Below are 12,434 nucleotides of genomic sequence, written 5' to 3' on the forward strand. Positions count from 1 at the left end.
GATAACAATTGGATTGTAAATAATAACACATTTTTGACAAAATACATGAGTTGTAATTTCACATTTTTTATGTTTTTTTGTTGTTGCGATTTTGCTAAAAATTATTGTGTAAATTCAGATTAAGAACTTCTGGTCTTAAATTCATTTTAAAATATATCAATACAAAACAAGTAAATAAAAGGCTCCATTTGCATTCTGCCATTTTCTCGTACTTTGCATTGTTTGCGGTTCCCCACTTCTGCAGCGACCGCGGCCGAGGAATAAAATAACTAATAAGACGATAAAGATTTGACAAATCACATAGCCAGCAGCCTATTGGGAAGAACTCTCAAGAGCCGTGAGGAAAGTTGCGGGGAGGGAGGGAGGGAGGGAGGGAGGGAGAGATATGCCGGACTACTGCGTCACAGGGGGTTCTGGCTTTATTGCAGCTTACCTGATTAAGGCTTTGCTTCTCCATGGTCACTCTGTTAGAACCACTGTCCGGAACCCTGGTATTTACTTCTTCTTAAGTATTAATATCTCTTATTTGTTGAAATTTGAAGCAGTACTGTGCCTTTTCTTTTTTCTTCTGTTTTTGTTTAATCCCACCAGATGATTTGGGCAAGCATGGATTTCTGTCGGATCTGAGTGGCGCCAAAGAGAGGCTTAGCATCTTCAAAGCTGATTTATTGGATGAAGGCAGTTTCCATGAGGCTGTGAAAGGGGTTGATGGTGTCTTCCACACTGCTTCCCCACTCCCACTATCTCTGACCCACGATGATAATGTTCAGGTCTGTCTTTCCCAATTTTTACCTTCTTTCTTAACATTTATTTTACTGTTACTCTATTCAACTAACTTCAACAATTCTGTGCATTCTCTTAAGTGGAATATAGTTAAGTTTGAGGATGATCCTTCACGAATCAGTCAATGAGCAGAACCTTCTCACTAAAATACTCTGACCCAAACAGAAACTAGAGGAAGGAGAGTGTGTCCTATGTTAATATGATTGATTAAGGCCCAGTTTGATTAAAATTACAAATGGTTCAAAACCATACGAATATGGAATGTGATTGTGGATGACATTTTCATATAGTCAAACTAATTCATTCCTTTTGAAATACACATTCATTCATATATATCTGACAATATCTAAATCAGAATGGATCACTGAGAGACTTCTAACGTGAGACCCTTAGTTACACTCTAGTAGCTGAGATTCAATGGATCACAGTAATAGAGAAAGCTTTGTTTGACCCCTTTTTGGCTGATACATTTTGGTCCTAGCATCAGTGCGTATTGTTGATACTTTTAAAATATGTTTCAGACAGCTTTAATTGATCCGGCCGTAAAGGGCACTGTGAATGTGCTTAACTCCTGCATAGAAGCACGAGTGAAACGGGTGGTTCTCACCTCTTCTTGCTCTTCCATCAGATATCGCAATGATGTTCAACAACAAGAACTGACTACTCTTAACGAGTCACATTGGAGTGATCCTGAGTACTGCAAACGCTACAATGTAACACTCGTTATTTCTTTTTTTATTTAATCAACTATTTGATGTACGATCTAACATATTTGGTATTTAAGATTCTCATATTTGCTTGTATATATTGCAATTCCGTTAATTAGATGAATCTGTCACTGATATGCAGCTATGGTATGCATATTCAAAGACTATGGCAGAGAAAGAAGCATGGAGGATGGCGAAAGAAAGTGGGTTGGATCTGGTAGTGGTTAACCCATCTTTTGTTGTTGGTCCTCTGCTTGCACCACAACCAACCAGTACCCTCATGGCCATTCTAAGCGTTGTCAAGGGTTAGCTTCTCACGTTTGATCCTTCCCTAGTTCTATGTATAAGGTAGAGAGGGTGTGTTTCTGTCCTGTTTATAAGTCAAATTATTAAATTTTTCACATGAAATATATAACTGTACCCGGAATTTATTATTCATATAAACAAGCCACTAAGATATAAAGAATGCATTAAATACGGATAAAGCTAGAAAGTTTTTAAATTTGAAGACCGAGTTAATAAGGTTTGAGACTTTTCTTAGTTCTAAAAACATGTTGGAAATATCTCATAAATAGGACTAAATGGGTATTTTCTTTTTGGTTTTAGCAAGTTGATCTGCACTTCATACTTAATGTGCCCAGTCCTTCATTCAAGTAGGTTTAAATGGAGAATATCCAAACACAGCAGTAGGGTTTGTGCATATAGATGATGTGATAGCAGCTCATCTGTTGGCTATGGCTGAACCCAGAGCATCCGGCTGCAGGCTTATTTGTTCCAGCACCGTAGCTCACTGGTCAGAGATCATCGAAATGCTTCGGGCTAAATATCCTTCCTACCCATTTGAAAACAAGTGAGTCAAATCGAGCTATTTTACAGCATATGGATATAACTCTGAGCCATATTAAGATTTGATTGGAGAACACGGACAGTTCTCTGATAATTTGGAGTTATGCTAGTTTTTGGCTTGCCTGCTGAAGTAAATTCCAATAATGAAATTTGTAGGTGTGGCAGCCGGGAAGGAGATAACAACCCACACAGCATGGATACCACCAAAATTGCTGAATTAGGGTTTCCTCCATTCAAAACCCTTGAACAAATGTTTGATGACTGCATCAAGAGCTTCCAGGAGAAGGGCTTCCTATGAAAGTCATCGTATGCAATAATTCGTAGCAAATAAATATCTCCTTTGATTCAATTACCTTTCATATTCATGTGATGAGAAATCTGCTTCATTCAATAACCCACTAAATAAACCGTTGTAATGGAGTACCTAGGCTTGGTCGAAAAAGACTGATCCATCATCCTGTGTGTTAAATTTTATTCCTTTGAATTAAAGGAGCAAACACTAGTAATCTGAGATTATGAACAAGATTGAACCTGTGGTATTTTGCTCACATGCTGCCAGGCTGTAAGGCTATTGATGTTATATTTTTTTTAGTTGAGTTCAAGATATCCATTGCTGGTAGTAGTGACTAATCTCTTCACATCATAAACTTTCCAAAGGGTTTTAGTGTTAGTCACGAAACTCCTTCCATACAGACTGCGAGGATAAACTCTATTTTATTTATGCTTTAATGTTATCATGCCAAACCAAATGCTTGGAATTGTCGGGCTCTGTGTTGGGCTGTCTCTGGTTTATACCAATGGGTTCTCCAATCCCCAGGGTAATTCAGGCCCAAGATTCATCAAGGTTATGGGGGTAGAAGATTGCTTGAAAGAACGTAGCAGTATTTGGAAAGGATTGTATGAATTGGAATAGTCATGATTTTGTTGTGTCATGAAGATTGCAAGCTACGGCTATTCTTTGATGAAAAGCAACTTGCTTTATTACGAGTAAAACAAATATAAGTTGATAGCCAACGTAACAGCACTAGTTCATTATTAATTCTACAAGCGTGTTTTCAGGCTGAAGACCACAAGCTCATAATGGAGAAAAAAGAATCTGATGCTTTGAATCTGATATATGTATCCAAATGCAAGCACAGTTTGCAGCTAAGGACAAAATTGGTGGAGGCTAATACCATAGTTAAGTCATTGATGGTTGACGCAACAAAAGAGATGGAAAAGTCTTAAATAGCCCAAAGTATTGAAAAAAGAGGAAAAAGGCTTTTCTACCCCGTTTGAAAATGGCAAAGTGTCAACAGAAAGCCCCACTTACTACTTATATGTGTGGTGGAAATAGAATGTTCTGTGTTTCCACCGTTTTTCCATTTATTTTGCTCTTACATTCAACAATGACGGGAAGAATATTATGTTTGTGAGCTCCAATAGCTAGATATAATTAAGACCTAGTTTGTATATTAGGTTTTATATTTAAGATCGGAGGTATTAATTTACTTTGCGTTATTTATGAAGTGATGACCTTACTATTTTCTATCAAGGTGCTTTAGACATATGCAAAGAAAACTATTAAATGCACTGATAAGGAGAGTAAATCAAAGCAATATGAAATCTTTTGGAAAGCAATAGAAAAAGACTGAATATAACATTTAGTGAAATTATTAAGTGTGATCTTTGAATTAAGAATTTATTTTATAAGGTACAGCAACGCGGTAAGCTAATCCTAGTTAATGTGATGAGCCTTGTTGCAGATGATGAATTTATAGTGCTGCAAATAAACCAGCAGTGAAGGGGGGATAGAAGAGTCAAACGGTCAAAGATTGAAGGGGCGATGATGATGTGGATGAAACAGTCGCCTGGATAGAAGTCGGAGGGGACCCACTGAAGCTAATGAGGGATGAAACACAGTCACGAGATGAGACCAGTCTCCATTATTATTATTATTATTAACATCACATGGTTTCCCGCCCTCCATCTACTGCACTCCAGCTTGGCACCGCCTTCGTCCTTCGTTGGGTCCTTCCTTAAATTCCATCCAAAACCTGTCACTTATTTTCTTTTTTCTTTTTTTCTTTTGCTCTTTAATTAATTACAGTGATCAACTTATTCTCAAGTTTTTTAATTAAGGGATTATTCCTAATTACTCAACTTCAAATAAAATCCCCAGAAAAGTTGGCGTAAATTTTTGCCTCAAAAAAGAACTTGAAAGGGTTTGGCGTAAATTTTTGCCCTTCAATCGAATGAACAGACGAATATTTTAAGAAGCAAAACTGAGTGCAAATGAGACTTCTTAATTCAGTGAGAGGAGAAAAATTATGGGAATTGGTCCATCACCTTAACGTGGAGGCAAAGCAAGAAATTGCCCTTCACCTTTTAGTTCACTGGTAGACACATCATAATCAGTTATGAATTATTTATTTGAATAAACAAATAACAAAAAGAAAGGAAATACAAATAAACACGCGAGAATATATGTCATTGTTAAATTGTGGGAAACAAGGATGACAAAGATATGCAGCCAGTAGAGACAAAAGTCAGCCCAGGCAAACCACATAAATTAACCCTAATCAATTTAATTGAATGAACGTTGAGTATGATTAAAATAACACGTGTGTGCTGGTAGGCCCAATAGATGCAGCCCCCCTGTCCAAGATCAATGAGATCCTATCAACGTTCGGACCCCCCCCCCCCCATCACGCCAAAAATACTCTCATTTCTTTGTGCTTCGGTCAGTTCGGGTCGGGTCCCATTTTACGTACTCTCCACTCGATTCATCCCCATCCTCATCCTTCCCAATAGTATTTTCATGGACTATACAACATCCAAAGTCTAGAATTATTTTCTCAAATAGTACTATGGTCAATATCTTAAAATAATTTTTAATTTTTGATACATTCTACGTTTTAAAATATTTTTCAATTAATGCATGGATGCTAAGGGTAGGATACTTTGTTGTAACAGGGGAAAAAAAGAAGAAGACAACATTGTGTCAATAAATTATTTTAAAATATTAGGTGTTACTAAAAAAAATATTTAAAGTAATGGATACACAAAAAATTAATTTAAAATAATGATTGTCACCTGATCCAACTTAACCTTATTATTATTATTATTTATTCACTCCAATATCTTCATGAATTTGAATCTGCTTGGGTCGGAGTAAATTCAATCTTATGGTTACAGGATCGAGTAATTTTGAATTCACAAGTATCTTTTATAGATATATATATATATATATATATATATCATATCTAATAGTCAAGGTCATAACTATTTCAAAATCTCATCTTTCTGGCTGGCCAAAAAAATATAATGAACGGAAAAAAACTCATCTTCGCGGACCATTAATATTAATATTATACTACCTCTGATTTTAAGATTATAAACAAGATCTTATAATTATACTTTTCTGATCCTAAATGTAAGATCTATATAGTGTTTAAGAGTTTTATATTTAAAACAGAAAGAGTAATTAGTAACGGAGGTAGCATACACATAGTATATAAAAATAGGATCAATGGGATGAGAGCATGATTAAAAATGGGACCATGCAGTACCTTTTAGTTTGGCTGAAACCGGAATATCAACAAGTCGCTGACAGGGTGACCCAATCGCAGTGGGATCCAGCTAGCTTTGCTCCATATGGGACTCCCAAAGTACGTCCCACATTTATCTTTTCAGATATACCGACGATTTATACACATATTTCTAACTCTAATTTCATTCCTTTTACTATATCATTATATATTTCAAAAATATATATTACATCATTTTTTGATAAAATAAATGCTTTCTTTTCATATATCCTGCTCTCGAACCTCTACATGGACTAGCTGATCAAAACACAAAAGAACACGCTCATACAAAAAAGACTTATTATTCAAGGAGTGTTTGGATATTGTAAATCAAGACAAATTTTTTTACTTCTAAAATTACGATTTGGTTCCAGTTTAATATGGCACATGAAGTTTTTTTTTTTAAAAAAAAAAAGAAGCTTGCGGTTAAGTGGGAATTAACACGAAACTGAGAGCACAGAAAGCTTGAGAACCCCTTGGACGGCTCAAATAGCACAGGAAAACCCAAAGGATTCGAAAAGCCTCTCTCCTGACAAATTTTAATGAAACAAACACAAATCATTCTCAGGAGAACAAAAGCAAAATTTTTCAGACATACAGAAACTCAATTATTTCCATTTTATCTGCAACACTCATGCACATGGAATATTGAGGGATTCCTCAATCCAACCAGCAAACTCATCATCTGCACCAAAATCGAAATCTGGAAGCTCACAAGGCCCGTCGTCATTAAACCCGCCAATTCCATTACCCAGCAACCCAGAAAGATCATCGTCATCTTCAAATCCCTGTTCCCAATCATTCACCATTAAACAATCCAAATCAAACCCATCAGGCTCTGAACATACCGGAATTGCCACTTCAGCCAAACTCAAATCGTGTATTTCCATACTCGCTTCAAGTTCCGACGCCAGATCATTCCCGCCTTTGCTTGAATCTTTGCTGCTCTCAAATCGTGTGTTTCCCCAAAATCCTTGCTGCTCCAGATCACTGGCTTCATTTCCTGAGGACTCATAATCCTCTGATGAATTCAAAGACGAAGGTGATGAAGTCGACAAAACCGAATCCGGCATCTGCAAAGCTGCAAGCGCAGACTCAAAATGATCGAATTCTTTTGTTGAAATACGACCATTCCCAATGGAAGTATAGACTTCAAGAACAGAGGGTGGTGATGACTGAGAAATAACACTGCATGAGTCTTCCGCAGAAGACGAATATGAAGAAACAGTAACAGAAGGAAGGTTCTTCTTAGAGAAATCCATGGCTTCAAACTCTCTTCTTTTGGCTTCATAGGCTTGAGAGGCCTCCTCTGGGGTATCAAAAGTACCCAACCATTTACGACCCTTGATAGGATGACGAATCTCCGCAGCCCATTTGCCTGAGTTTCTGAGTCGGACGCCTCTGTATTGCGAAGAGGCGCGTCTCTTCCGTGGAGTGGGTTTAACTGGTTCACAATCTGTACCTCCCTTGCCATTAAAGTTACGATTAGAGCCGTCAGTTTCAATAAGTTTGAGCTTCTCAGCAACTGGAGGTAGAGTGAGCTCTTGAACACATCGTTTTACCCTTTTCAACTTTCTACTTTCCCACCCATCTTCATCTTCACTTGAAGATGAATCTGTGGCCTCAGGATCGTTATAAAAAATACGCACTTTTCTGGACACTAGGGGCTTCGTACGAGGAGGAACGGCACGATGCTTTTGTTTTAACATTTTGGGGAAATTCATCTGGTTCCCAGGTTTTGTGAGTTGTTTCAGAGCGTTGGTCATCTGAGTAGATTAACCCAGAAAAAACCTCTCAAAATACCACAAAACTCTAAATATATCTCACAAGTTAAAATAAAACCTCTCTGAAAGGAAGAAGCCTCTCAAAATTTTTAGTTGCCCTCTTAAAAAGATGAAAAGGGATGAGAATCGCTGTATGTGAAAGTCACCAAAACACACTACTTCAGAACAAGTCCTGCAAAAACCAACCAGATGATAATCTTCAGAATAGAATACGAGCAAAGGGTTTAAGTATTCATTAGAACAGCAAAACCCAACAAACCTTTTTGGCCTCAAACGCATCGAGATAGTCGGATTTACGAGACTCAAGCCCTGCCTTACAGAGCAGAAGAGCACAGAACGAACGACCGAGCAAAGACAGAGCGACAATGAAACAGAGGAACCCCAGAACTGCAACGACAACATAAATTCCCCTACTTGGCCTCCTCTGAAGGCTATCGAAGGACAGTGTTCCTTCAACGTCAAAACAGCGAATCCCTACTTCAGTACTATCTATCCGCTCCCTGTTTTAGCATGTCAAACAAGTCTATAACACTCACCGAGACAGAGATTTATAGAGTGTAGAGAGAGAGAGAGAGAGAATCACCCAAGGAGATAGACTAATTTTCAAATCAGAAAGCAACAAGGAGAAGATCACAAATCTGTGGCTACGATTTTCGCAACAATTACAACTACTACAAACACAGCATGAGGAGTTATCTATCGCTAGTTTTTATCGATCTGCACAACAGTGACGCAGACCGTGGGAAAAAATTTGCCGACCTACGCAAATCTCAATACAAACATCGCCCTCAGAATATAAATACAACCAATTTACCTGCAGAAAAAAGATTACCCTATTAATTAATTTACATGTAGCCGAGGATGCATAACTCACCCACTCTGAATCTTATCACTGTAAACGGTGGCTTTTTCTATCGTCTCGTCTGTCCTTATCTATGTCTCTGCTTTCCCACCGGCCTTTTTTCTTCGTCAATCCCACCCTCTCTCACTGCTTTTTGTACCGGAGCCTACGGTCAAAATAAGGAATTTAATCGAGCATTAAACGGGATTAATAAGAATTTATTATAATTATAGTAGTGATTACAGTAATGAACAGCCGGCATCATGAACATGCTCGATGCATGATGATTTTGTATTCACATCATGGGGCATTAAAATACATGAATTTGCAAAAACATATTTATAAGAGTCATTCGGGGGCACTGTCTCCGTGTCTCCTACAGTTCTCCGTGACGTGTCACTTGTGGGTATCAAGATGAGGCGTTGATTTGGATTTTGGATATTGGATTTTAGTGATTCCGTTACGCACGCGCCAGGAGAGAGAGTGGGTAAAGTGAGGACACCTGTCAGCGCTTTATGTGGGAATGTAGCGCCGTGGACGCCGAGTAGGCGCCTTTTGACTTTCTCCTTTCAACGACTGTGAGATTACGGTGGGATATTTACTCACATTGCCACTGCACGGAGTGAACATTTACCCGAAAGGCCAAAACAAATTAACCGGGTATGGAAATGGAAGGAAAAAATTGTGAGGAGAAGAGAAGCAAGAAGGGGGAAAAAATGGGGTGGGACCCGCAATATATATTTTCTTTATATAAGATATCAAATTGATCCCTTAATTTTAAAAAATATATTTAGCTTTTTACTTTTGAGATCGTTAATTTGAAATGATAATTTTTCTATAACAATTGGACTAAAAGATTGAGGATATATTTTTAAAGTTAAAAAAATAAATTAAAATTTTGTATAAAGTTAAAAGATTAAAAGTATAATTTAGTTAAATAAATTTTGGAAAAAATATTCTTCTTCGCATTGCCATATTTTTTTTTTTCCCCACTCCAACCAATCCTGCCAAATCACCTTCCAACAATATGGAAAATATATTTCTTTTAATTTACTTTCAAACATATACAAAACATGAAAAATATATGTTGAAATATATATATACATATATATACATATCATATGTTATTTTTCTTTCAATTTATTACTCTACTTTTAAATGCATTTTAATTTTAAAATATAAAATATAAAAATTTATTTTTCAGATGTTTTTATTCGAAAGTATTCCAATATGATAACTTAGGATATATGAATAGTATCGTTACTCCTCTAATTCTAAATATAAGACTCATTTTAGAATTTAAATTATACTATAAAATAGCTCTGATATTTAGAATCAGGGGAATATCATGTCAATAAATTTCTTTCCCCCAAGTTTTTTTCTTTATTTTTACCTCATATTCTTCACAATTTTTCTATCCATCCAAATGGAGCATTAAATCCATTAACGAAAAAAAAAAAAAGGTTAGAAGAGAAAAACATATGGAATCAACTCTATTTTGTCTCGAGCTAAATTGTCACAGTAAATAAATTTAGCCTTTAATCCCTTTATGAATTTATTATTCATCCTTGACACAAACAATAATAAACAATTAATTTCTGCAAACTCGTGTTTGTAAAATTAAAAGTTACAATCTATAATCTATATAATGTAAATTACAATCAATCAATATAAATTATAAAAGTTAGCTATAAGAAGATGCAATCTAATTTTGATAATTTTAATGGCAATGGTTGTCTTGCTCCTTTTTAATTAATATTACATATATCTAGGAATTTTAAATTTAATTGCATCAACTTAATTCAGTAAACTCATAAATCACTATTAAATTTTTTTTATTGTGACCCATATAAAATCTTCAAGATTAGTATATTCGAAATCATTAAAAAAATTATCCAATGTTTAAAATTAACTGTATCATTCTTTATTCTTGATAAATAATAATAGATGCATAGAATAAAAATAATATCGAAGTGATTGCAAAATATAATTATACATCGAATAATTATCGAAGGTGCAATCTAACTTTTGATGGTTAATTCTAATAGGATTATTGGCCAAAAAGGTTAATTTTGTTTGGATTGATTGCTTTAATCATTTTAAGGGGAGTGAATACTTCTAACAATGTTAATTAAATTTATTATGATCGACTTAATTTATTAAACCGATGAATCACTCTTGAAATTTTTTTTTCTTCGTGCCCAAGTAAGCGAATCAAAATTAATGTAGTTGACTTAATTCTATCATTTTGTTATCTTAATATTGATTTCGTGATAATTACAAATTCTCAACAATGAACAAGTGTTTTTGGGTATTTAATTGTGATTCCAAACACGCATTAAGGAATTACAGCAAATAAGCCAATTATGGCTTTGCATGTAAATTGAAGCTTTAAAAGGAGTTCAAACAAGTTATTCAGAATTTTTAAAGCTACTTTCAATACTCACTCCCCTTCATAATATAAAAAATTGATTAAATTTTTTTCACAAACTAAGAAAATATAAGAGGTTGATTAACGTTTTTTTCTTTTCACAAACTAAAAGATTACAATTTAGTCATTTGATATGTCCTATAATGATAAAATTTGCCTGTTTTATCTTTAAACAAATTACGAGCAGTCACATTTTCAAAACTTTGAAAATCAATTACATCAGTTAATATGAGTAAATTTCAGCAAAAAAAATTAATAAGGGTAAAAGTGAAAAAATATCATTAATTATCCCGATAACTTTATATATTTTGGATCATAATTTTTTCTTATTAACTTCTTATATTATCAACGGGAGGACCACCTCATACGTATTTGTGTTTGAGAGGAATTTCCATATAATTATAGTACTTTCACTCAAATTATTATTATTTTTTACCCAACTGTGATATTCACAACATTCTCATATTGACAACATTTTTAACAATTTTTTGGAATAAGATGAAACCTAGTCATATGTTATGAACGGTAAGTAAAAATCTAAGGCAATTTACAACTGGGTTTCACTGACATGGGCTATTGAAGTAAAATATGGGCCTTCTTTTTTGGAGCAGTGTAACATCCTAATTTTTAATCTTTAAGACGTAAGTAAATCTGTGAGTAAATATTTATTGAGATCACTTTAATAGTGGTTAATTATATATATAAATAATTAAAATATTTATGATCATATGGGTGTGTGTGTGTGTATATATAACTATTTATATATGAACCAATAAATAAAAAAAATGTTTAGAAGTCTCACATTGACTAAATGATATGAAGATGAGACTCTATAAGCCTATAAATAGGTGGTAGTAGGAAAGAATTAAAAATAAGTTAAATATTTTCGCACAAAACTGAGACTGTCTCAGTAAAGTGTCATGTGCAAGTTCGTAAACCGTTGGATCGGGCTGAAATTTGGTCTTCCAGTCCGAGACATCTATTTCGTCAATTTCAACGGTTGGATTACTGATTCAATATTTGAGGTATGAGTTATTAGATATCCATTAAACTCTTTATTTTCAGATTTTGTAGATAGAACACTGAATAGTAAAGTATCATTTTTTAAAATTTTTTCACCGTTAGATCAAGCTAAAATTTGGAGAATAGACTCAAGACATATAATATTTTAATTTCAACGGTTAGATTAATAATTAAAAATCTGTAGTGAGAATAATTTAACTTGTATTAAATATGTTTTTCTAAGTTTTCGAAAATAGAACACAAGCTATAATTTGAAGGTTTTCTACTTGGGTTGTGAATAAATTATAATGACATGATTTAGAAATTTAAAGATAATATAAGCTAAAAAAAACTTAAGAATTTAATCTAAAGCATAGTGTCTATGTTCTTACTTCAGATCTTAGAAAAATTGCACGAGCTAGAATTCTGAGTAACAATTTAGAAACCTTAAGGAAGGAGTTATGGGTTAAA

General features: G+C 34.6%; 2 protein-coding genes across 3 annotated transcripts; one reads left to right on the plus strand and one right to left on the minus strand.

The window, feature by feature from the left end:
- The first annotated feature begins 352 nt into the window (after window positions 1-352).
- LOC114739690 (tetraketide alpha-pyrone reductase 2) lies at window positions 353-2,946 on the plus strand. Its single transcript, XM_028927766.1, has 6 exons — window positions 353-491; window positions 592-770; window positions 1,305-1,496; window positions 1,633-1,795; window positions 2,148-2,340; window positions 2,493-2,946. The coding sequence occupies exons 1-6, from the start codon at window positions 386-388 to the stop codon at window positions 2,632-2,634; spliced, it is 975 nt and encodes a 324-aa protein (XP_028783599.1). The 5' UTR covers window positions 353-385; the 3' UTR covers window positions 2,635-2,946.
- Window positions 2,947-6,316: 3,370 nt separating this feature from the next.
- LOC114739688 (ethylene-responsive transcription factor ERF118-like) lies at window positions 6,317-8,642 on the minus strand. Of its 2 annotated transcripts, none has more exons than XM_028927764.1 (3): window positions 8,564-8,642; window positions 7,949-8,189; window positions 6,317-7,861 (listed from the first exon to the last, which is right to left on the minus strand). In XM_028927764.1, exon 3 carries the CDS (start codon window positions 7,669-7,671, stop codon window positions 6,538-6,540), a length of 1,134 nt encoding a protein of 377 aa, XP_028783597.1. In that variant the 5' UTR covers window positions 7,672-7,861; window positions 7,949-8,189; window positions 8,564-8,642; the 3' UTR covers window positions 6,317-6,537. The 2 variants fall into 2 exon arrangements, with proteins under 2 accessions (XP_028783597.1, XP_028783598.1); XM_028927765.1 differs by lacking the exon at window positions 8,564-8,642 and adding an exon at window positions 8,273-8,531.
- Between the last annotated feature and the right edge of the window lie 3,792 nt (window positions 8,643-12,434).

The sequence above is a fragment of the Neltuma alba genome, unplaced genomic scaffold (genome assembly GCF_004799145.2).
Source record: "Neltuma alba isolate B1F8T4 unplaced genomic scaffold, ASM479914v2 tig00002876_pilon, whole genome shotgun sequence".
In the NCBI taxonomy this organism is placed as follows: domain Eukaryota; kingdom Viridiplantae; phylum Streptophyta; class Magnoliopsida; order Fabales; family Fabaceae; genus Neltuma; species Neltuma alba.

Excerpts from the sequence above, each read along its gene's own strand:
- LOC114739688 (XM_028927764.1), bottom strand. The coding sequence starts at position 7,671 with ATGACCAACGCTCTGAAACAACTCACAAAACCTGGGAACCAGATGAAT.
- LOC114739690 (XM_028927766.1), top strand. The coding sequence starts at position 386 with ATGCCGGACTACTGCGTCACAGGGGGTTCTGGCTTTATTGCAGCTTAC. Across the intron at positions 771-1,304 it reads CCCACGATGATAATGTTCAG|ACAGCTTTAATTGATCCGGC; the intron begins GTCTGTCTTTCC and ends AATATGTTTCAG. Across the intron at positions 1,796-2,147 it reads CATTCTAAGCGTTGTCAAGG|GTTTAAATGGAGAATATCCA; the intron begins GTTAGCTTCTCA and ends TCATTCAAGTAG.